Source organism: Falco cherrug, chromosome 4, assembly GCF_023634085.1.
Source record: "Falco cherrug isolate bFalChe1 chromosome 4, bFalChe1.pri, whole genome shotgun sequence".
In the NCBI taxonomy this organism is placed as follows: Eukaryota; Metazoa; Chordata; class Aves; order Falconiformes; family Falconidae; genus Falco; species Falco cherrug.
This window is the reverse complement of record NC_073700.1, coordinates 7,888,288-7,912,031: the sequence shown is the minus strand read 5'-3', so window position 1 is coordinate 7,912,031 and position 23,744 is coordinate 7,888,288. Positions and strand designations below refer to the sequence as shown.

General features: G+C 52.7%; 2 protein-coding genes across 2 annotated transcripts; both read right to left on the bottom strand.

Moving 5' to 3' along the window:
* Window positions 1–13,117: 13,117 nt before the first annotated feature.
* On the bottom strand, window positions 13,118–19,808 carry LOC129735970 (maestro heat-like repeat-containing protein family member 7). The gene is made up of 16 exons (XM_055708937.1): window positions 19,668–19,808; window positions 19,192–19,375; window positions 18,799–18,908; window positions 18,386–18,535; window positions 18,030–18,184; window positions 17,756–17,903; window positions 17,439–17,617; window positions 17,213–17,350; window positions 16,911–17,025; window positions 16,520–16,657; window positions 15,764–15,940; window positions 15,152–15,307; window positions 14,574–14,675; window positions 14,135–14,237; window positions 13,852–13,905; window positions 13,118–13,596 (listed from the first exon to the last, which is right to left on the bottom strand). The coding sequence occupies exons 1-16, from the start codon at window positions 19,674–19,676 to the stop codon at window positions 13,508–13,510; spliced, it is 2,007 nt and encodes a 668-aa protein (XP_055564912.1). The 5' UTR covers window positions 19,677–19,808; the 3' UTR covers window positions 13,118–13,507.
* Window positions 19,809–20,016: 208 nt separating this feature from the next.
* Window positions 20,017–23,338, bottom strand: LOC129736030 (uncharacterized). Its single transcript, XM_055709775.1, has 7 exons — window positions 23,239–23,338; window positions 22,764–22,885; window positions 22,306–22,391; window positions 21,409–21,531; window positions 20,942–21,021; window positions 20,565–20,685; window positions 20,017–20,441 (listed from the first exon to the last, which is right to left on the bottom strand). Exons 2-7 carry the CDS (start codon window positions 22,882–22,884, stop codon window positions 20,301–20,303), a joined length of 672 nt encoding a protein of 223 aa, XP_055565750.1. The 5' UTR covers window position 22,885; window positions 23,239–23,338; the 3' UTR covers window positions 20,017–20,300.
* Between the last annotated feature and the right edge of the window lie 406 nt (window positions 23,339–23,744).

Sequence of the window (23,744 nt, the reverse complement as noted above, 5' to 3'; positions counted from 1 at the left end):
AGACAACCCAGCTAGGCTGACACAGTCCAGGAGGTTCCTGCAGAGCACCGACGGCAACTTTTTGACGCAGGTGGTGGAGGAGCCAACGAGGCAAGGTGTGCTCTTACAGCCTGTCTTTGCAAGCAGAGGGCTGGTTGGGGATGTGAAAGTTGAAGGCAGCCTTGGCCGCAATGACCATGAGATGGCGGAGTTCAGGGTCCTGTGCTGAGGAAGCGAGCCGACAAGTAGGATTGCCGCCCTGGCCTTCAGGAGAGCTAACGCTGGCTTCTTCAAGGACCTCCTTGGAGGAATGCCATGGGTGAGGGCTCCAGAAGGTACTCGCCAGTTCAAGAGAGACAAGGAAGTACTGGAGAGGGGCCAGCAGAGGGCTACAAAGATGGTGAGGGGACTGGAGCATCTCCCTTAGGAGGACAGGCTGAGGGGGCTGGGCCTGTTCAGCCTGCAGGAGAGAAGACTCAGGGGGGATCTGTCACATCCCAGCTATGAGGAGGGAGAGAGCGACTCAGACTCGCAAATGCCCTTGGTGTGGGTTGCGCTGAGGTAACACCCAAGGTCCGTACCTAAACATCAACTTTAATGGAACAAACACCCAGTAAACATTGACCCTTTCACAATTATATCCAACCAAGCTATGTGGCTTTAGGAGAAGCTGGGGTAGGCCTTGTATTACTTTAGGAGAAAAAGCTGAGGCGGCAGGGGCGGGACATCGGGCAAGACAGCTAGAGAGAGAGGGAGATCACCACTCCTGGATCCAGCGCCGGAGCTGCCAGCAGGGCTGTTGGACAAAGAGTCCCAGAGGCTTCTACGTGTGCCTAGTTGGGAGCCCCAGTCCCTGGGCTCCTGGAGCCTTCTCTCGCCCCAGCTGCAGGAGTGGCTGAGGCCAGGCGGCCAGGGGAAGGGCCACCAGCCCCCGTGCCTGTCACTGCCTCCGGCACCTTCCCTCAGGGCGCTGCCTGGGCTCTGGGCACCGCACCTGGGCCTCGGCCCGACGGGATCTTATCAACGGGACAAGGGGCAACGGGCACAAACGGCCACACAGGTGTTATAGATTTGCTAATAAGTGAAGATTGATTGACTTTATTTGATTGATTATTTGATTTTATAAAATTATTTTATAGAATAGAAAGATAGAGGGATAAGAAATCTATTTTAATGAAACTTAAAGTTGCACAGCAAAAGCTGCTATGAGATCCTCTGTACATCCCGTACCAGGGCTAGAAGAATGGGCTACAACCACTGTTAAAACTTTGGTAATAACTTCAGGGTTTGAAAGGTTTCTTTGTATTTGACCAGTCTTCTGTAGGTAGAAGGTGTATTGAAGTGTCAGAATATGAGATGAATGGAAACCGAGGAGAGTCGACTGGAACAGCTTGTGCTTACCTGCCAAGAAACCGTGAACTTTAGTAAAAGGTAATTCCGGCAGGGGGAGATCACGACCACCGACTCATATACCACCTACCCAAATCGTACCCCAGAGCCATTTCTAGACCTTTCTAAGCTCTACTGCGCAGAATCGGATATAGGAGGAGAATATGTTAATGCTTTGCGGGAAATATCATGGTTATGCATGAATACTTAATGAATATGTATGAATAAGTTCTATATATGGTGTCTAATTTTGAGACTTGGTGTGCGTTGATCGTGAGAGGACTCGCTCACGCACCCGGCCGTCAATAAAGAAGTGTCTGCTTATCTACATCACATTGGTGTCGATAAGTTCTTCATTCCGAGATTTCGGTAACAGTTTTGGCGACCCAGATGGGACCTCGCTGAAGGAGACCGGAGTAGTCGGGGACCTGATCGGTTCCAGCCGGCACCGAGGATTTCTCAGGGATACCCATTGATCCCCGATCCATAAGGCTCTTTGCGAGGTTCCCTGGATTTTTGGTAAGACACTTCTTTTTCTAATTGTAGTTAGTGGGTTAGCGTCCCAGTAAAGTAAGTGCACTAGAGGAAGTGGGTAGGAGTCCCACTATAATAAGTGTATGGTAAGGAGTGGGTTAGAGTCCCACCGGTGGGTTTGAGTCCCACTGAGTAAGTCTGCCTGTCAGACGCGGTGAAAGCTGCGCAGGGTAGGACTAGGAGTCTGCCCGTAAGACATAAGCGAAAGCTATTGCAGGGTTGGACAAAAGTGGAAACAAGAGAACCTATATGCTATAGTGTTCTCTAAAGTAGTGCCTCTAACAAGAAGTTAGAGGGGTTTTGTGGGGTTTTTTTTGATACGGAATGTTTTCTTGTGTTTGTGTATTGAGGTGAAAATTAAGAAGTGTATAATATTGTGTTTTATGTCTTTGTTTAAAGTAACTGTGGGAAAGTGTGAGTGTGGCTGTTAGGGTGAGACGTGCAATTGAGCACAAAAGCGAGTGTGGAGAGTGGATCCGCGGATCAGAGTGACAGAGTTGAATAATTGTGTATTGTACTGTGAGTGATTATACCAGGGCATCTAAGTTAACTCGCTTGTTTAAAAGTAAAAGCATGGGTAATCTTGCTGTAAATGACAAAATCCCGAAAAATTCTTTGTTGGGATGTTTATTGGCACATTGGGGAAATTTACATGATGATCTGCAAAAGAGCCAGATGATTGAGTATTGTAATAATTTGAGTATTGTAATAATTGGTGGCCTTTGTACATATTGGATGATCAGGAAAAGTGGCCCATGAATGGGACACTGAATTATAACGCTATTCTGCAGTTAATGCTGTATTGTAAAAGAGAAGGGAAATGGAATCAAATGCCAAATGTGGATTTGTTCTTGTACTTAAGACAAAGAAAGGATTGGCAGGATGAATGTAAGCTAACTATTAGAGATAATTTGGTAATGGCTATAACTTCTGATAATAAGAAAGTGGGGAAAAAAATGCTGTTCAAATTGTGAGATTGGGAGTGGATACAGGAGCGACATTTTTTTTTATTAAATACCTGTAAAGGAAAAATTGGAACAAAACCAGGCCATTCCTGCAACCCCTGGATTTGAAATTTGGAAATAAGATAATTACACATGAATTTTTGTATGTGCCAGAATGTCCGATACCCTTCTTAGGAAGAGATTTGTTATCCAAATTAAATGCACAAAGTGTTTTTGACGAAGGAGAACTTTTCTTGAAAATACCTGAGTCAAAACCGGGAGAAATCCTGATGATACAAGAAAAAGTAAAGGAACAAGAAATTCCACCGGAGGTGGATTTGGCAGCGATCCCTACTGTATGGGAAACAAATATTCCTGGTAAATCGAAACTAGCAGAACCTGTTAAAATAGATTGGAAGGAAGGCGCAGGAACAGTGAGAATTAAACAAGATCCAATCAAATCAGAAGTGAGACAGGAATTGAAGAAATTGATTGATACATTTTTGGAGTATAAAATTTTGGAAGAATGTGAATCTGAGTATAATACTCCTATTTTACCAGTCAGAAACCCTCGGGTGAATATAGGCTGGTGCAAGACTTGAGAGCAGTAAACTAAATAGCTCAGGATATTTATCCTGTAGTAGCAAACCCTTATACACTGTTAACAGCATTAAGGGAGACTTATCAGTGGTTTACAGTGCTTGATTTAAAAGATGCTTTCTACTGTATACCTTTGGAAAAGGAAAGTAGAAAACTGTTTGCTTTTGAATGGGAAAATCCTCAAACCGGGCGAAGGATGCAGCTGACACGGACTAGATTACCCCAAGGATTTAAAAACAGTCCAACTATTTTTGGAAATCAGTTAGCAAAGGAACTTGAAATCTGGAAACAGGATAAATCAAGACCTGGGCATTTACTCTTACCATATGTGGGTGACATACTGATTGCTACAGAAGAAAGATTTACTTGTATACAGGTGACTATTGACCTCTTTAATTTCCTGGGACTAAATGGGTACAAGGTATCCAGGAAGAAAGCCCAAACAGCCTACCAGACTGTGATATATCTGGGCTTTGAGATTTCAAAAGGACAGCGACAATTAGGAAAAGATCGCAAAGAAGCTATTTGTGGTATACCTGAGCCGAGAAATATTCCTGAACTCAGAGCATTTTTGGGAATGACTGGGTGGTGTCATCTTTGGATTATGAACTATGGGCTAATAGCTAAACCGCTGTATGAGGCCCAAAAGAATTCTCCCTTTGTATGGGGCCCACCACAGCAAAGGCTTTTGTAGAGTTAAAATGTGCCTTAATGTCTGCACCTGCTTTGGGACTTTTGGATTTAACCAAAGATTTTCAGTTGTTTGTTCACGAAAGGCAGCACCTTGCACTGGGAGTGTTAACCCAGAAGGTAGGAAGCTGGAAATGGCCAGTCGGATATTTCTCTAAACAACTGGACACAGTGAGTAAAGGGTGGCCAAACTGCCTTCGAGCAGTGACAGCAACAGTGATGCTCATGCAAGAAGCTCGGAAATTGACTTTGGGAAGAACAATAACAGTCTATGTCCCACACATGGTGATAACTGTTTTAGAACAAAAGGGGGGACACTGGCTGTCTCCGAGCCAAATGATGAAGTACCAGGTAGTACTGACTGAACAAGATGATGTGATTTTAAAGACAACTAACCTGGTAAATCCTGCAGTGTTTTTAAGTTCCATACAGGAAGAAGGACAACTGGAACATGACTGCTTGGCTACCCTCGAGTATGTTTACTCCAGTCGCGAAGACTTGAAGGATGTACCATTGGAGCGATCAGACTGGGAATTGTATGCTGATGGAAGCAGCTTTATGGGACAAGGAGTCCGATACGCTGGATATGCGGTAACAACAGAGACTACAGTTATAGAAGCAGGAGCATTGGCGAGTACTACATCAGCCCAGAAAGCGGAACGTATTGTCTTGATTCAAGCCCTAGAATTAAGTAAAGACAAGAAAGTAAATATCTGGACAGATTCAAAATATGCCTTTGGGGTAGTGCATGTCCATGGGGCTTTGTGGAAAGAAAGAGGGCTATTGTCCTCTCAAGGATCAAACATTAAGCATCAAAAGGAAATTATACAATTATTGCAAGCAGTTCAAAAGCCAGATCAAGTAGCAATCATGCACTGTAAGGCACATCACATTGGGAATACAAAAATAATAGCTGGGAATAATTTAGCTGATAAAACAGAAAAAAAAAAGAAAAAAAAAGGTAGCAAAGAAACAAGCATTGCAAATGGCAAGAATTCCTTCTCAAACAGTAACCCTTCCTAGGGAAAAACAGAGATTCAGAGGAAGATGACAAATTGGGTCAGTTATTAAACGCTAAGAAAAACTTAGCTGGGTGGTGGATAACTCCTAATGGACAGGTAGTAATTCCACCTCTTGTGATGAGAGAGATAATTCAAACGAGGCATCAAGAATGTCACTGGGGGGCAGAAACCTTAGTAACACCTTTACGAAAGCAGGTAAGATCAGTTAAGATGTTGGGAATAGCTAAAATGGTAACTGCAAAGTGTGAAGTATGTTTGAAAAATAATCCAGTGATTAAGAAAAAGGTTCAAATGGGTAGACTGAAATCTGGTACAGAACCTGGAGATTATTGGCAAGTAGATTTTTCAGAGTTACCTAGACAAAATGGGTACCGGTACATCCTGGTAAGGGTTGATACTTTTACAGGATGGCCAGAAGCCCTTCCCTGTCGCAGCACACAAGCAAAAAGAGGTTGTGAAGTGGTTGTTACAAGAAATAATTCCGAGATTTGGAGTTCCTATTGGAATTTCCTCTGACAGAGGTCCACCCTTTGTTGCTGAAGTAGTCCAAAGTGTTAGCAAAGTATTGGGTAGTAATTGGGATTTGCATGCGTCTTGGAGACCACAATCTAGTGGAAAAGTGGAGAGGAGGAAGCAAACTTTGAAACGACAAATAAGTAAAATTTGTCAAGAAACCAGTCTAAAGTGGCCTCAGGCACTTTCATTTGCATTATTATGAGTCAGGGTACAGCCAAAGAGTGGAACCTCGGTCAGTCTTTATGAATTATTATATGGAAAACCATATGAGTCTCTAGAGCCAAATCTAAACATACATGTAAAAGGAAAACAAGATGCCCATAACTATTTGCTTTTTCTAAGGAAAACTTTGGCTGCGATTTGGAGTGCAGTAATTTGGAATAGACCTTTACCCCTGGAAAATTCAGTGCATGATTTCCAACCAGGAGACTATGTCTATGTGAAGACCTGGACCTCCGAACCTTTGCAGGAGCGCTGGAGAGGACCTTTCCAGATACTGTTAACCACTTTTACAGCTATCAAGATAGCAGAATCAGATGCTTGGATACACTATACTCGAGTGAAGAAAGCACCTACTCCATGGAAGATTGTCAGTCGTGACCCAGAGACTTGAAAATTGACACTGAAACATGTCTAATTTTTATATTGGATTTTATTTTGGTCGGTAGTGTTGGTGGCATCATGGGCTGGCTTGGTGGACAGGAACAAAAGACAAGTAGAAACAGAACAAGTGATTGAAATTCCCAAACAAATGGCTGAGGAAAATTTGATGGTAGGATTGACTAAAGAATTTGCCAATTTACAAAATGTCACGCAGATCACTGCCTGTTTGCCAATACCGAGGGCAGTAGGTGAATCTATTCCATGGGGAATGTTAACCATGAATCTGACCAATCTGGAATGTAAAAATGAGACCACCTATTGTGAACAAAGGCCAGTAACTCAATGGTATGAACAAGTAAAGGTTATCAGAAAACAGTGGAAGTCGCCAGGGAAAGAAACAGATTGTAAAAAACTATTGAATTATGATTTTATAACAGGATCCCGACCTAGTGCCATAGCTTGAGTTCTCTTTCCTGGGGGTCCAAATCCCCAGTTAGGATGGTGTTCTTATGATGAACAACTTGAAACCAATGTGAGCAGAAGTGTCATGAAATGGAAGTGTAACAAAACGGGCCAAGGTGCCCACTTAGTAGAACAATGGGACTCTATACGGTCTATGTCCATATTTTCCCATTTTCAGTATATGGCAAGAACTTCTTGGTGTTTGACCTGGGATGGAAAAGTTTTTTCAGTATTACCCTGGGTCAATGATAGGTCAACTTCATCGGGAGAAGGAAAATAAAATAGTGCCATGGTGGAAATGTGAAAAAGTGTATGATTGCAGTAATGCAGACTTAGTAATCCAAAGAATTCCTCCGTTGGCCGCTGCTTTGAAATAGGGTTGTTTCTGTCGAGGTCTTAAGAATATTTTCAATTTAACCGGCACTTTTACAGTTAGAAAAGGAACTTTGTTTAGTTGCAGAAAAACTACTATTCGAAGTCCAGGACATTTAGTTTGGGCATTAAGTGATGGAACCTGGACATCACATTTACCATTAGAAGGTAAGGTGAAAGAAATTACTTTAGGCATGCCAACATTGTGTCCAGTTTGCAAGAAATCACCCTTTAGAGGATCTTTAGAGAATTTAGAATTGAAACGAATAAAGAGATCTGAGATAAATGATGATATTTGGAATGAACCATCTACAGGAGTGAAAATTGGCTGGGCACTTGAATCACTTTTAAATCCTATAGCTTCATATAGAAACAGAGCATGGCTCTATCAGTTAACTGGTCAAGTGGAAAAATTAGCAAACGTTACCAAAAAGGGGTTTAAGGAATTGAATATACAATTACAGGCGACCTCCAGAATGACTTTACAAAATAGAATGGCATTAGATATGCTCCTACTTAAAGAACACGGAGTATGTGGATAGCTCAAGGATAAGCTGGACCACTGTTGTATCCACATTTCAAATGTCACACAAGATGTGGAGCATGATTTGGATTTATTAGATAAAATTGAAAAAGAAACAGAATCAATTCAAGAAGATATGTCAGAAGACTGGTTGGGGAAAATTTTTAACAAACTGGGATGGAATTTGAGCTCTTGGATACAATCCATAATCAAAACTTTGTTTCTGTTACTAATTGTAATTCTGATGATCGTGCTAGTATATGCAAGTTTGAAGAAACAGTTTACCAACAGAATTTCAGTCAATCGTATGAGAGAAGTACCAACTATTCCATCAAGACATAGTCCACCACCAAAATATGTTGAAACAAATGATATGTAAATAATGTGAAAGTACTGAAAAATGATTTTCAACACTTTCAAAGGGGGGAAATGTTATAGATTTGCTAATAAGTGAAGATTGATTGACTTTATTTGATTGATTATTTGATTTTATAAAATTATTTTATAGAATAGAAAGATAGAAGGATAAGAAATCTATTTTAATGAAACTTATAGTTGCACAGCAAAAGCTGCTATGAGATCCTCTGTACATCCCGTACCAGGGCTAGAAGAATGGGCTACAACCACTGTTAAAACTTTGGTAATAACTTCAGGGTTTGAAAGGTTTCTTTGTATTTGACCAGTCTTCTGTAGGTAGAAGGTGTATTGAAGTGTCAGAATATGAGATGAATGGAAACTGGGGGAGAGTCGACTGGAACAGCTTGTGCTTACCTGCCAAGAAACCGTGAACTTTAGTAAAAGGTAATTCCGGCAGGGGGAGATCACGACCACCGACTCATATACCACCTACCCAAATCGTACCCCAGAGCCATTTCTAGACCTTTCTAAGCTCTACTGCGCAGAATCGGATATAGGAGGAGAATATGTTAACGCTTTCCGGGAAATATCATGGCTATGCATGAATACTTAATGAATATGTATGAATAAGTTCTATATATGGCGTCTAATTTTGAGACTTGGTGTGCGTTGATCGTGAGAGGACTCGCTCACGCACCCGGCCGTCAATAAAGAAGTGTCTGCTTATCTACATCACATTGGTGTCGATAAGTTCTTCATTCCGAGATTTCGGTAACACAGGGAGCTCCTTCCATTCCGAGCAGGAGGAGATGGGCTTTGCTGTGGGGGTGTCACGGCCTGGGGTGGGCTGCCCCGGGGCTGGGCAGTCTCTGGAGGCTCTCAAACCCCGCCTGGCCGTGACCCTGAGCGGCTGGCTCCTGGGGGAGCTGCTTTCGCAGGGCCTTGGGCTGGATGGCCTCCAGAGGTCCCTGCCAGCCCTGGCCAGTCTGATTCTGCCGCTCTGTGCGGAGGCGCGGGGCCGGCCCGCGGTCAAGTCACTCACAGGCGAAAAATGGACTATCCTATTAGCCTTTTCATTTTTGATTCAACTTTTCAACCCTATGGTCTCTTAGCACAGTGGGTTCCGCAAGATTTCTTTGATTATTCTGGAATGGATATTTTTAACACATAATTTTGGAAAAACAGTTACCACAGCTATTGAAGTGATACCTATGGTAATTCAGAAAGGAAGAAAGCATTTATTAACTTTAGACGGTGTTGAACCTAATATTATCTATTTGCCTCTTGATACAAAACAGCTAACTTTTTTAACTCACCATTCTTTTGTTTTCCAGTGTGCTCTAGCAGATTTTACAGGACAGATAAGTATTCATTTCCCAGGACACAAAATTATACAATCCCTGCACTTTTTCTCTTTTACCTGCTTCACAATTAGCTATCACGCCAATAGTTGATACCCCTGCAGTATTCACTGATGGATCTGGCAAAACAGGCCGAGCAGCGATAGTTTGGAGAGATGGTGAAGGAAACTGGAAAAGCAACATACGTATTGTCACAGGATTGCCTCACATAGTAGAACTCGCTGCAGTAGTCCATGTTTTCAAATTATGGACTACCCCAATAAATGTTATCAGATTCTGCCCACATGGCAGGCCTTGTTTCTAGGCTAGAACGCTCCTTTTTGAAGGAAATCTCACACGAAGCCTTATTTGCTCTTCTCTGGGAGCTCAAGCGGCTCCCAGATCGATGGGCACATCCATATTTTATACAACACATACGCTCACATACCTCCTTACCCGGTCCCATAAGTGAGGGGAACACACAAGCAGACAGGCTTGCAGGTATCATGCAGGTCTTACCTGACAGTTTTGCACAGGCCCATTTATCTCATGAGTTTTATCATCAAAATGCAAAAGCACTGCAACGCACGTTTCAACTGACTCTGGACCAAGCAAGGCAAATTATACAGTCGTGTCCCGATTGTCAACAAGTTTTGCCTGCACTGTCGATCTAAACTAATCCTCAAGGCGTTTCGTCACTTGAAATGTGGCAGACAGACGTTACTCATATAGCCCAGTTTGGCAAGTACAAATATGTACATGTCTCTATTGACACTTTTTCATCTTATATTTATGCATCAGTACGCTCAGGTGAAAAAGCAAAAGATGTTTGCAGACATTTTATTATGGCCTTCGCCACCCTGTTCGGAAACCTATAAAAACAGATAATGGCCCAGGCTATATAGCGCATAAGACAGACATCTTTTCAACAATTCAGCATATTACAGGCATTCCACATTCTCCCACAGGCCAATCCATTATCGAATGCACACGTAGCACTCTTAAAACTATGTTGCAAAAAAAAATAAAAGGGGGAGTCTAAGGTTAACCCCACAAGAGCGTATAACTAAAGCTTGTTATGTTTTGAATTTTTTAAATCGTTGGATGGAGGATGGACCTCCTATACACCACCATTTTGGCTTACACAATGCTTCAAAATCTAATGAGAAAGCACAAGTTATAGTAAAAAATTTGCAGACAAATCAATGGGAAGGTCCTTTTCCATTAATAACTTGGGGTAGAGGGTATGCTTAGGTTTCCACAGGTTCTGGCCCAAGATGGGTACCAGCTCAATGGATCAAGCCATCATTATCTCAGTCATTGCCATCACCTGTGCCATGACATCAGCTGCATCAATATGGATCCCACCTCAACCCAAACCCAACATCTGGGTAACCTTGGCCAGTTGCACTGGACAGGACACACTATGTCTGTCAACTGCTTCTTTGGAAAACCCTTTTACAACCTGTCTGGCTGGACAACCTGTTGATGATTGGCCCGTCCCCTCAGATAAACGGATCATAATTCAGGGATTTGGTGATGTGGTTAATAATTGGGATGGTTGGGTTCCATATTTAACATATGGTGGGATCGACCACAGGAACTGGACTTACTAGGATCTGTAAAAATGGATTATTGTGTATACTTTAACTACACAGGCAAAGTTAATATAAAAACAATTCAATTGTTAAATGCTTCCATACCTGCATATAGAAATGCTAGCACTTGGTGTAATTATACTTCTCCTAAAGTATCAAAGTCTAGCAATTGTCCACTTAAACTGTCCACAGGATTATTTCTAATCTGTGAAGATCGCGCATGGCCTGGCATTCCCTCCCATGTGAAAGGAGGACCATGGAGCATTGGAAGGTTAACTTTGTTAACACCCAATACATCCATGATTATGACTCGTAAGTTACACTGCCACAAACGCGCTACACATGCCTTTAAAACGGATTGTAAAGGTAATATGGAATTTTGGAGCCCTGGTGATATTATAGCAGCATCTATATTTGCTCCAGGAGTAGGAACAGCGCAAGCACTAACCAGCTTGAATAAGCTTGGCTGTTGGCTTGCAAAACAAACTAATGCATCTTCATTAGCCCTGGGTGGACTATTGTTAGACATTGATGCAATAAGACATGCTACGCTACAGAATAGAGCTGCAATAGATTTTTTGTTAGCGCAAGGTCATGATTGTCAGGATTTTGATGGACTTTGATCTGTCTGATCATTCTGAATCTATTCACGAAAGTATAGAAAATTTGCAAGGAGTACAGAAACTACAACAAAGTGATGCTTTTAACATTTTTGGAAATATTTTTAGTAGATTAGGTTTAACTGCATGGATAAAAAGTTTATTACAAATAGGCATAAGATGCTTATTCATTTTGATATGTATTCTGATCTGTATTCCATGTATGTTAAAATGTGTGCAAACTCTAATAGATAGAGCATTGAAGCAAGCCTTTTTTATATATAAAGAAGACGGAGATGTGGGTATTTCTCAAGCTCGCTCGACGGTGTCAGTGAGCAAAAACCAGCCTTGGGAGAGAGACACGGTTATGCTTGTTGGAAGGAAGCCATGGAACCAAGGAGAGAAACTTTAAAATACAGAGTAGGCTGCAAAGCTTGTGGCCGTGTGGATAAAGGGAGTTGCTAAGTTGCTGTGCTTGCAATAGAAAAAAGAGCTAAGAGTGGAAAATTACTAAAGCACAGTTATACGCTGATACGTCAACCCGCTGTAAAGGTATAAAAGGTTTGCTTGATTTTATTAAGTGTCTTTGAGTGTCTTCAAGGTGTCTTTGATCTGCTCTTGGAGTCTGTCCATCAATAAGCTACAGCCAGGCAGCCAGGGGAAGGGCCACCAGCCCCCGTGCCTGTCACTGCCTCCGGCACCTTCCCTCAGGGCGCTGCCTGGGCTCTGGGCACCGCACCTGGGCCTCGGCCCGACGGGATCTTATCAACGGGACAAGGGGCAACGGGCACAAACGGCCACACAGGGAGCTCCTTCCCTTCCGAGCAGGAGGAGATGGGCTTTGCTGTGGGGGTGTCACGGCCTGGGGTGGGCTGCCCCGGGGCTGGGCAGTCTCTGGAGGCTCTCAAACCCCGCCTGGCCGTGACCCTGAGCGGCCGGCTCCTGGGGGAGCTGCTTTCGCAGGGCCTTGGGCTGGATGGCCTCCAGAGGTCCCTGCCAGCCCGGACCAGTCTGATTCTGCCGCTCTGTGCGGAGGCGCGGGGCCGGCCTGCGGTGCTGAGGGGCGGTGGGGCCGCAGGGGCAGCGGGGTCGGGAAGGCGGTGGCGTGGGCTCTGAGGGGCCGGTGTGCGGGACAGCCGGGAGCGGGCAGCCCGGCGGGCAGCGGGAGCGCCGTTCGGCCGGCCTCTGTGCCGCCACAGGCTCACCGCCCCGGCCATAGGTGGCCAAAGACTGTTGCCGTGCATGCCCGGGGCATCGTGGAGGGGCTGCTGGCTGCCCGCAGGTGGTCTCCCCTTTGGAGACTGGTCAAAGGCTTGGGCTTTGTTTGTTGGGCTTTGTTGATGGCTCAACAGAGGGCTTGGTTTTGCAGTGTGCCCTCTTACTGCTGCTCTCGTGACGTGCTGGGCAGCAGTGGCTGCAGGGCAGGTGGGGACAAGCGGCACGGGCAGGAGGCAGAGCTGCCCATCCTGCTGGGGACATGGAGGGGCCTGTGCTGCTGGAGCCAGAGCATCGGCGGCTTGGTAACCCCTGGGCTCGGCCACGTCAGCCCCAGGCAGTGCAGGCTGCTCAGACAGTGGGTGGCAGAAAAAGTCATTTATTCCGGCAGCGTGGCCCTGGAGAGGGGAAGGAAGGCATTGCTTTCAAGTTCTGCTTCGGCTCCACCTTGGGCTTCTCCCCTCTGCTTCACAGCCCAGTGGAGCAGCTGGCACTTTATGGCAAAGGCAAAGCATGAGGGCACGTCTTTGCCCTGGACCACTGGAAAGAGCAGTTGTCCTGCCGCTCTCCAGAGGACGCCAGCTCCTCTGGGGCTGAGGTGTCTTCTTCCCTGTTAGCCTTCAGGAAGAGAAGCCTGCAGAGCATCCTCGGGCTGGGGCTGCTGCTTCGTCTCTGCCTGAGCAGAGCCCTCGCTGGGGGTCGAGTGCCACCTCCCCCATGTCCTTGGCAGCCATAAGCGCAGTAATCATAGGTTAAACCACCCCTTACAGCCTTCGTCGTCCAAGGATGAGGAATGTCTGAGTTGCCAGGGAGGAGACCAGGGGGCTGGTGTCTTTCATTGCACCTTTAAGGACTGTGGGGACAAAGCAGCAGAGGTGAGGTGACAGCCCTGTGTCCCCTCCAGGCAGGGCACACTGCACCCTGTGATTGCCAGGGCCAGGAGGCAGCCAGGGGACAGGTGGCTCGGCTGGAAGCTGCTTCTCAGGAATAGCCCCCTGCAGAAACACCCCATCCCCCCTAGGCACGCTGGGAGCAGATCCCCCCTTGCCCAGGTTACTGGGGGGAGCTCCGTGCTAGCTCCTTCCTCCTCCCCACTGCCCTTGCTCACCATGTCGGATGTACTCCAGGTACCACTGCTCACGCACGCACCGCCCAACGAGCCCTGGAGCAACACAGTGTGTCAAGGATGCTGCTGCCGCTCAGAGACCCTTGCAGCCAGCCCACCTGGCTGCACGGTCCCCCCGGGAGGGCTGACCCCGGAGTGCAGCATCAGGGAGGGGATGGATGAGCCTCCTGCCAGCCCCACCTGTGCAGGCAGGGGCAGGAGGGGGTGAAGGGGTGCCCCATAGGTCCTGTGCTGGGACACAGGGACCCTGGGAGTCATGGCTCACCGATGAACCTGACAGCCTCCCATCGCAGGGGCTCCTGCGAGCTGTGCAGGTAATGCAGGCTCTGGTGCAGGTAGGCCATGGCCCTGCTCCTCTTCTTGGCCAGCTGGAGAGAGGAGAAGGGTGCAGGGTCAGCGCAGAGCTGCCCCCGCGTTTGGCCATCCCTCCACCCAGGGCCATCCCCCTTCCCCCCAGCAGGACATCCCCAGCTCCCCACTGTGTGGCACCGGGGTTCAGAGGGAGCATCAGGCTCCCGGGGATGCAGGGGTGCCATCCTAGTGGCAGGGTCCCCTTGGGGACCCCAGGGGCAAAGGCAATGCGGAGCAGAGCCTGCTCCAGGAGGGTGTGTGCAGCCAAGGGGGCACAGCCCTCCATCCCCCCCGCAGAGCACAGGGCAGGGCTGGCCCGGGGAAGATCCCAGGGGTGTTGGGGCTCTGCTTACCAGGCACTCGCTGATCCTCCATGCCTGCCCGGTCGCAGCCATGTGCACCAGCTGCCTCCACTTCAGGAACAGGCCAGCACTGCGGAGGGCTTCCTGGGAGGCCTGGTGAGCAACAGAGATGCCACCACCACCATCGAGGGCACAGGACCCTGTGTCCTCCCTCTTGGCGGGGCTCAGAACCTCTTCTACCCCATGCCAGCAAGACGCTCCAGCTGGGAATTGGTGCTGTCACCATGTTCAGCACCCCGGGGAAGAGAAGGACAATCACCCTCTCTGACTGGAAGGCCGTCAGGGCTTCAGTGCTTTGGCCCTGGGGGCCCCAGGCTGTTGTGGAGCTGTAGCTCAGTCTCTGGGGCTGCAGGACCCATGCCAGGGGCTGTGCGGAGGGAGCTGGGTGGGAAAGGGACCCACCTCCCCGTCCACCTGGGCAGCAGCAGGAGAAGGGCAGCAGTGGGCAGGGAGGGGGGCTCTGCCTGGCCCTAGGGACTCAGCAAGCTAGACCTCCCAGTGGCACACATTTGAAGGGTCCAGTGTCAGCATTGCCGGGCCCAAAGGACCGGTCAGGCTAAGAATCCCACCTTGGCCACACTTTTGTTCTGATCGTGCAGGTGCAAGAGCAGTGGCAGCAGGCTGCTCCACACCTTCTTCTTCATCTTCTTCTTTTCAGCGCCCACCACGAGCCTCATCACGCTTTGGAAGAGGTGGATGGATTGCTCCCGCACAGTGTCCAAATGCTGGGGAAGGAGGGGAGGAGGACCTCAGCCCCAAGCGCAAGCCCATGGCAAGCGAGGGGCTGACGTGGAGGTGAACTTCCCCCAGATGGCTGCAGGCAGCCCTGCTCCATAAGGGAGTGCATGAGCCGTGGCATGCAGAATGTCTGTGCAGAGGGGCTGGGGGCCGGAGAGGGAGACCCTGTGGAGGACTGGGGGATGCTGCCAGGGCAGGGTGCACATTGGTGTTGCTCAGCACACCGGCTGCTGTCCTGCCACCCCCGTCCGCCCTGCGGCAAGGAGGCCGAGCCAGGGTGAGTCCACGCTGGGGGTTTGGGGTGCAGCACGGAGTCACCGAGGGCAGCGACAGTGCCTGGGGGCTGCAGGGCAAAGCATCCTCCTGCAGAGCATGGGGGCTGCGGTGGGAGACGCGAGCGAGGTGCTGAATGAGGGGAGCATGGGGCTCTCCGCCAGCCTTACATTGTCAAAGAGTGGCTGGAGCTTGTCAGCCAGCGCCGGGGCAATGAGGCTGGGCAACTTCCCCGCCGGAAGCTGGAGCATGTTGTCAAGCACGGAGAGGGCCACGGCGCTGCCGTCGCTGTCATCAGCCTGCAGCCGCTCCATGACGTACGGCAGCAGGGCAAGGGTTTTCCATACCTGTGTGAGACACGCCACCTCATTTTTGTAAAGCGGCAAGTGACCGCAGGGCTGAAAACCCTCCCCGTGAGCACTGGCCTCCCCGCTGGCTTCTCAGCAGGCAGCATGGGTTAGGAGGGCAAGCGCCTGGCAGACAGGGCTCCCTGGCACGGCCATGGGAAGAGCAGGGTGTGCAGGGGGAGGACAGACAGCTCTGGCTCCTTGCCAGACCCTCGGCTGCCCCCTTTTGCAGCAGACCCCCTGAGCAGCCTGGTGGGTGACCAGCGCTGCTTGGAAAGCTGCGCGAGCCGCCAGCAGGCCCTGCGTTTCATCCCGGGGCTCATCACCCCACGGCCACGCTCTGCAGACCCCACACTCGGGCACGTGGCTCTGCTGCCATCATCCCTGCTGGGACGTGCTGTTCCCCTCGGCACTGCTGCCTCTCCCCTTGCCATGGGGCAGTGGGCCAGGGACGCGGGAGAGCTGGCTGCAGCTGGCTCAGCTCCCCATGCCCAGAAAAGCCCACGCCGCCATGTTACCTACCACCCACAGCTCTGCCATGGGCTGTTGTCCTGGCTGCCCCAGCTGCCCCCTACTCACTGTGTCAGGCCTCTCGGTGAGCCTGAGGATGGCCCTGAGCACCAGGGTGGGCATCCCCAGGCACTGGCTCTGCAGATACGTGGGGAAGATTGCCAGGGCACAGTCCAGCTCTTCACTGAGGCCAATGCAGCCCACCATCTGAAACACACGCAACGGGAGCTGGAGAGGTGCAGCGCTGGCTCCAGCCGTCAGCTCAGGCAGGGCAAGGCCAAGCCTGAATGGAGGCAGCAGGGACTGCGGAGAGCCCCCGTGCCCCACACCACACTGGTTGCTCGCCTTGCTCCTCCGTGGTACCAGCCAGAGCCCACCTGCTGCCCCAGCTGCTGCTGCAGCAGCGGGCATGGGAGAACTGAGCATCGGAGGGAGCTTGGAGCAGTGCCATCAGGCTCACCTCAACAAAGAAGACCATGGCGACCATCTCCCAGGAGGGGTTCTCCACATAGAGGAGCTCTGCCAGATGGCGGAAGATGGTGGAGCGCAGGGATCTTGGGGTCTTCATCATCTCCCTGGAAGGGGGAAGGAAGCACTGTCAGGCCTGAGCCAGGCGGGCACATCTCTGGGGTTCGCACCAGTCTGGTCATCACTGGACTGCAGCACTTTCTGCAAGCAGTGGGGACCCCCTGCCATCAGCCCCAAGGGAGGGGGTGGGGTGGGGTGCACAGTCCCCCAGGAGTGTGGAGAAGGGGCTCTCACCTGGCCACGATGCGCACTCCCATGAGGTGGGTCTGGGCACTGAGCAGCATGTCCCAGCCACCCTGCGCCTCGATGGCCAGCATGTGGCTCTCAAGGCCCATCCTGCAGAGCAGCACCGTCATGGCCCGCACCACAGACCTGCACGAGGAGAAATGCTCAGCTCCCACCGGGACCCCTGGCTTGGCTCCAGGTGGCTGGCAGGGACGAGCGGACAGGGATGGCGCACCTGATAGGAGCAATCAGACCCTGTTGGTGGCCCTTCCAGAAGATTTGCACCTCCTTTGGCGCCAGCTCTGTGGTGAATGACACTTGGAAAAGCAGTGCCAGGAAAAGCCGGGGGAAAATGGCTTCCGCGTCCCGTGGGCAGCTGGACTGCAGGAGGATCTTGCTTATGGTCCTGGCTGCCTGCAGAAGACACCAGACACGGATATCTCCCTGACCCCTGGGGAGGCCAAGGCTTGGGGCGGGCATGGAAGGGAAGGGGTGGCCCCAGAGAGCTGAGAGCAGCCCCGGAGGTCAGTGAGGCCTCATCCAGCAACTCACAGCCAGGGAGAGGATGCGCGGGTTGTCCTTGGTAGAGGCGGAGGTCTTGTGCAGCGACTGGTTCATCATCACGTTGATGAGCTCCTGCAGCACCTTCTTCGCAGCCTGGGGCTCAAAGAGCATCACCGTCCACATGGTCACGGCGACACTGTGGAGAACCAGGGCTCTGTCAGTGGGGACACCCAGGAGTAAGGCCGGCCTGAAGTCCCTTGGGAGGGTCTTGGGGCCCCTCTGCCAGTGTGAGAGCAGCCCTAAAGTCTGGTGAGCCCCGTACTAGGTGCATGTTGGGGAGCACTGCAGCAGGCCGGCCACCACCTCGCTGGGGTGTTTGTCTGCCAGCACGCGCAGGGCCCTGTCCAGGCTGTTGATGGCTACCAGCGTCCTGATGGAGGGCAGGTTTGTGTAGATGGCGCGCACGATCTTCAAGACCTGGAGAGGAGACACAGGAGGGAGTGGGGATGTCAGTTGGGTGAGCGCGGCTGTTTCCCCAGCTCCCACTGGGAGCTGCTTCTGTTCCCGTTGTGGTATGCCAACTGGAGATGGTGTCAGCGCTGGCCAGGTGCAGAGCCGGGGGAGGAACGGTGCCCCGGGGGGCTGGAGCATCAGCTGTGCCACGCCTGGGCGACTCACCTGCCCCGGCTGGAAGGCAGGGCCCAGCACAAGGACATCCACCATGTGGGCAGCCACGCGGATGCTGTAGGTGCTTGGGTCTCTCATGTTCTTGATGGCTAGGAGGATGATGTCTGCCCGGTCAGAGGGACGGAGGTATTTCGTGAACTTCTGCGGCATGAAGGAGAGGAAGGGAGATTTGTCACCTAGAGCATCCCCCAGAGCATCTTGGCTGTGCAGGGAGTGGGACGCAGAGCCAGGCTGCACTGGGCAGATGGACGGTGGGGGTCAGGGTGCCATGGGGAACCAGAGCTCACTGGAGGCCTTTGCCTCGCCCCTGCTCAGGATCGGCGCAAGCCCCCGCTATCGCCATGCATCAGGTGTCCCTTCGCTCATGCTGATCCCGCCAGCCAGGAGCTGAAGGCCCTTCTTACCAAGAAGATTTCTCTGGCACTGCTGGTTTGCAAAAGCTGCTGGGGCTGCCTCACTTGCCAGACCTCCTGGTGCTCCAGCTGCCCTCTGTCATGCGGCCAGCGCTGCCTGCCTGGGGAGGAGAAAAACCAGGGTGCTGAGAGAGAGGGTGCAGAGCTGGAGGTGCAGTCTGAGTGCTGGGCAGAAAAGGCACTGGCAAAGGACTGGGACGCCCTGACAGGTCTGTGGAGCAGATACGCAGGGAGGGTCCAGGGCTATTGTGAGCAGGGCTGAAAGGAAATGGCTCTTCAGACTGCAGGCAGGCAGGCAGGTTGTATGCGGCTTTCTCTGGCCAAGGAGGGTGGCCACTGGCTGCCCATGCTGGGGGGGACCAAGCCCGACACGGCCTCTCTTACTTCTCTGCTGCAGGATGAAGGTGTGCAGGTGATGGAGAGCGACTGCAGCCTCGTGGCGGGTCCTCTCATGCTTGCAGGTGCAGCAGAGAATGAGGTGCCCCACCAGCAGCCCCAGTATGGCAAACTGATGACTCTTGGAGCACTGGTGTCTGAGGACTATAGTTTGTGCAAAGCAGGAGCAGACCTGGGGGAAGAGAGGCAGTGCAGGCACAAGGTGAGGCCGGTCACAAGGTGAGCCCCAGCTGCTCCCAGAGCAGCCGGGCACCAGGCCGGAGCAGGGAAGCCAAGTTCCTGCCTGTGCCTGCGGCAGCCCTGCCCGGCCCTGCCCTGGGAGAGAGCGTGGACAGGGCAGGGACAGGGCAAAGACTCCTGCTCCCAGCCTCCTGCTGACTGGGTGCCCAACTTCCCCAGGAGGTGCCAGGGCTCCGGGCTGCAGGGACAGGGCAGTGGGACTGCCCAGACCAGGAGCTCGGTACCTGTGGCATGGAGCAGGTGGTGGTGAATTTGATCAGCGTGGCAATCCGCGCCACGGCCCTCTCCTGCACTGCTTCCCTCTGGGACCTGGTGAAGGGCAGCAGGACCTGGGAGGAGAAAAGCTGCTGGTGTGCCAGGGAGGTGGCATGGCGCAGCACGGCAGAGGCAGGCTTGCTCCGGGGCAATGCCTGGGATGGGGCATGTGTCCTTCTTGCCTCTCACAGCAACCTGCTGCGGCCAGGCAGGTCGCCGCATCCCGCTCCTGCTGCTGCCTCTGCTGCCTTCCACTCCTTCCCCCTCAAACAACATCCCTCCACCCCCCACCCAGGGACCCCAAGGCTCTGTGGTGACCAGCTCCCTGGGGAAGGGTGGTGGGGGCTCTGGGATATGTGCCGTGGTAAAGCTGGAGGGGGAAAGCCCCAGGGCTGGGCTCCCCTTGCCAAGCCAGACAGGCAGGTCTGTCTGGGCGGGAGTGTTGGGCAGGATGGGCAGCAAGCACGGCTGCAGAGGTGGGGTGAGCTGTGGCAGGAGAAGGGGCTCTGGCAGCAGCCAGGAGGCAAGGGGCTAGTGGGAGGGGCATGGCGGGGAAGGAGGGACATTGCCTGCCCCATTCCTTGCACCAGGCGCTGGGTGGGTCACCGCTGGAGCCGGGGGTCACTGCCCATAGGGACCCTGTGCCAAGGCCAGACCTGCAAGATGTTCTGCAGCTCCAGGATGCCAAGCGTGCCAGCACTGCATACCAGCACCTGCAGCATGCTGTCCATCACGGCCATGGTCTGCGAGGGAGACAGAGTCTTGGGGGCAGCCCTGGAAGCCAGGGAGGGACAGCCATGGCCCTGCGGTGCCCAGGAAGGGACCCTGGGGCAGGGGATCTCCCCGTGGTTCACCCTGTGGCATACCATGGAGTAGAGGGAAGCCTCGGGGTCCTGGGTGTCCTCCTGTGGGTGCTGGTAGAAGATGCTGCAGAAGCAGGCTTGGAGGAGGCTGCTTGTCTTCTCCTCCAGAAGCAGTCCCACTCTGCTGCAGGGACAAAGGGGTGCTCTTGGGGCCCAGCCAGGGAGAGGCAGACTCTGGGGCTGGAGACCTGGCTCGGCTCCCACGCCGCAGGGGTCATGTCAAGCCCCACGCTACTGACACTCAAGTTGAGGGGGAAAACCCTGTACCGCCCCCTGCCCCTCCCTCTCAGACCCAGCACTGGGGATGCCCCCCATATGGGACGAGTGCTGTCGGGGCCACCTGGCACCGAGGAGGCCAAGCTGGGGGCCGGGGCAGGTACCTCATGGAGGTGATGGCCAACATGGCTTGCTGCCGCACCGTGGTGCCCAGGTCGTCAGTGGGCTCCTGTTGCAGCAGCACCTGGGGAGCACAGCAGGGTGAGTCACGTCAGGATGGGGCAGTCTCCTTCACCCAGCAAGAGCCTGCGGGGCCGGCAGAGCCCCGGCTGCCCCCATCCTGGCACCCCCTCCCAACCCAGCACTCAGTGGTCCCAGGCCCCGTGGTGGCAAGTTCTGTGCCCATCACGGAGCCACAGGCTGGCCAAGGGACCTGCAAACATCATTGGGTCCAACCCCCAGCTCCAGTCGGGCCACGCCAGTGGCTTTAGAACATCTCCAAGGAGAGAAACCTGGAGCAGCGCTCCTTCGCACCCCCCTACCCGGCCAAGCCCTCTCCTGCCCCCAGGGCTGTGCCACTGCCCACTGCCCCTGGGCCTGCCTCTTGAGGCCTGACTGCTTGTCCCCTCACCTGGATGATGTCCACCACCTCGCACTGAAAGTCGTTAAGCTCGTCCCACACGCTGGAGTCCATGCTGGCGGTGCCGCAGACGGTGCAGATGGAGGCCAGAAACTTCAGCTTCTGGTCTGCTTGCTGCCAGCCGAGGAGGGAACAGAGGGACAGACAGCGCTGATGTCTAGCTATGCATTCGATCCCCATTATCACATTGTAGTCAACATGAAGTGATTCACTTCTGCTCGGGAAGTTAGGGTCGCCATACGTCTGTAACTTTGTCCTAATGACAAGTGCCCTTGAAGGAGAACTCCAAGCCTGATAAGGGGAACACCTCACCCCAGGAGGTGCCAACAGCCCGTTACTTGCAACAAAGGCAAGAAGCCAGCGGAACGAGACTGTAACTAGGGGCAAGGTAAAGGCAGCGGGGGGGGGGGGACGCAACCACCGACTCCATTCAGGACTAAAGGACTCACCCTCACCCCTCCCTCAGACATGCAGTAAATGAAAAACACACTGTAACTTGAAATCAAAGCGAGAGATATATAGACCAACGGAAAGCTACCGCGCGTACTAATTACCAATAGCATCTTTTAGGCAGAGTTTGGAAAATACGTATGTATAACTAGACTGCATAAATGTTAATCTTGTTCTTCTGAGCTTTGGGCTTGCTTCGTGGAGCATCATCACCTAAGCCCAAGCTTTGCGCGAATCTGTAATAAAGAAATGCCTGGCCTCTGTGCGTCGGCTGGCTCTTGCCCAACGGGCGAAGGCGCACACTTTTTGGATAACAGTGTCAGTGGGGAGAGATAGCTGGGAGGGGGCATAGCCCCTGGCACCTTGTGAGCAGGGCATGTGGGCAGAAAGACTGGCCGGGAGGTAGGGGCACAGCCTCGTAGAAGTGGCCACGCATACCTTTGGTCTGATCCTGAGGAAGCCTCGGATGATGTCCAGGGTATTCTCTTCCTCCATGGGCGCAGCCAAGTCCGAGTGGCAGGAATCTGGCGGGCACAGAGCAGGCAGGGCTGGGGTCAGGCCGTGGGGAAAGCGCGAGCCCTCCGCCCAGCTCCTGGGGATGTCCCCAGCCCCAGCTCAAGGCTGGGACACTGGTGTCCCCTGCGCGCCCCAGGGGTGAGGGTGCGATGGTGGAGGGCAGCACCAGGAGGGGGGCCCGGTGTGCCTGGGTGAAGGATGCACTGGTACCAGGGGCAGGGAGGGTCCCTGCCCCAGGGATGCTGTGGCAGGGCCGGGTCTTTGGCTGCTGCCCCATGGGAGCCTGGCTGCCAGCCTGGCCGGGGGCTGCGAGTCTGGGGCAGGGCAGGGCAGGGTGAGCAGCGTGGGCAGCCCCCTGCCCACGATGCCCTCACACTCACGCGCATGCAGCAGCGGGAACTTGCACAGATTGTTGGGCTTCAGCCGCGAGCTGGGAGCTGGGGCAGCTCTGTCCTTCTCCTGCCAGGACTGCCTGGGGTGGCTGGCGGGTATCCTCGACATCCTGCGGCAGGGAGAGAGGAAAGGGGTGAAGGGAAGCCTGCACCACCCGGGGCTGCCCTGCCAGGGGCGGTGGGGCAGAAGTAGCTCTGTTCAGGGGGCTCCTTGCCACGAGCCTGCCCCAGCACCTTCCTCCCAGACACTGTGGGGGCAGCACTGGGTGACACGGCACGTCACAAAGTGCCCCACTGTGACCCTTCCTGATGCCCCAGGGCGCCACTGACCGCTCCTTGCCCCAGGGGGTATGGACTGACTCCCTCTTCCTCCTTCTCCCTCTATGGGGCTGGGGTTCATCTAGACTGGGGGCATGCCACTTGTCGTAGGGACCCCTCTGTCACCTCGCTCCTGGGGCTGCACCCGCTTGTGGCCAGGCTGAGCTGGGGCTCAGCCCCCACACCGTCAGGCACGCCGAGGCTCTTCTCTCTTCCACCTGGGGCTCGGGACAAGGCCTGCGCGGCTCCCCTTGCTCCAAGGCTGGTGGGCACACAGGAACGACAGACGCCCTCCCGTGCGCTCAGCCGCAGCCGCACAGACTGGCACTGGTGGGGTCACTCGGGTTACCCTGGTCACTGTTGCCATGGTGCAGGGCACTGTTCCATCATCCCTTGGCTGGAAGCCGGGCGGGGGCGGGGGGAGTCCCCCTGCTCCTCACCCCAGCCCCACTGGGCCCAGCCCAGGCCTGCTGGGCCAACCTGGCGAGGCGAGCTTTAAAGCGAAGGATGCAGGGGGAGGGCTGCAGTGCGGCAATGCTCGTGCCATCACCTGCGCCTGGGGCCTAGGCCAGGCCAAGCAGAGCAGCGATGTGTGTTCCTTAGCTGCCTCCCGAGATGAGTCCCAGAAGGCCAACCGCCTCCAGGCTGTGC

Coding starts and splice junctions, on each gene's coding strand:
- LOC129736030 (XM_055709775.1), bottom strand. CDS start 22,884: ATGTCGAGGATACCCGCCAGCCACCCCAGGCAGTCCTGGCAGGAGAAG. Junction 20,686..20,941: donor TTGGCCATCACCTCCATGAG/GTACCTGCCCCG, acceptor TTGTCCCTGCAG/CAGAGTGGGACTGCTTCTGG. Junction 20,442..20,564: donor AGGCTTCCCTCTACTCCATG/GTATGCCACAGG, acceptor TCTCCCTCGCAG/ACCATGGCCGTGATGGACAG.
- LOC129735970 (XM_055708937.1), bottom strand. Junction 18,536..18,798: donor GTGCCAGAGAAATCTTCTTG/GTAAGAAGGGCC, acceptor TTCATGCCGCAG/AAGTTCACGAAATACCTCCG. Junction 16,658..16,910: donor CCATGGTCTTCTTTGTTGAG/GTGAGCCTGATG, acceptor CGTGTGTTTCAG/ATGGTGGGCTGCATTGGCCT.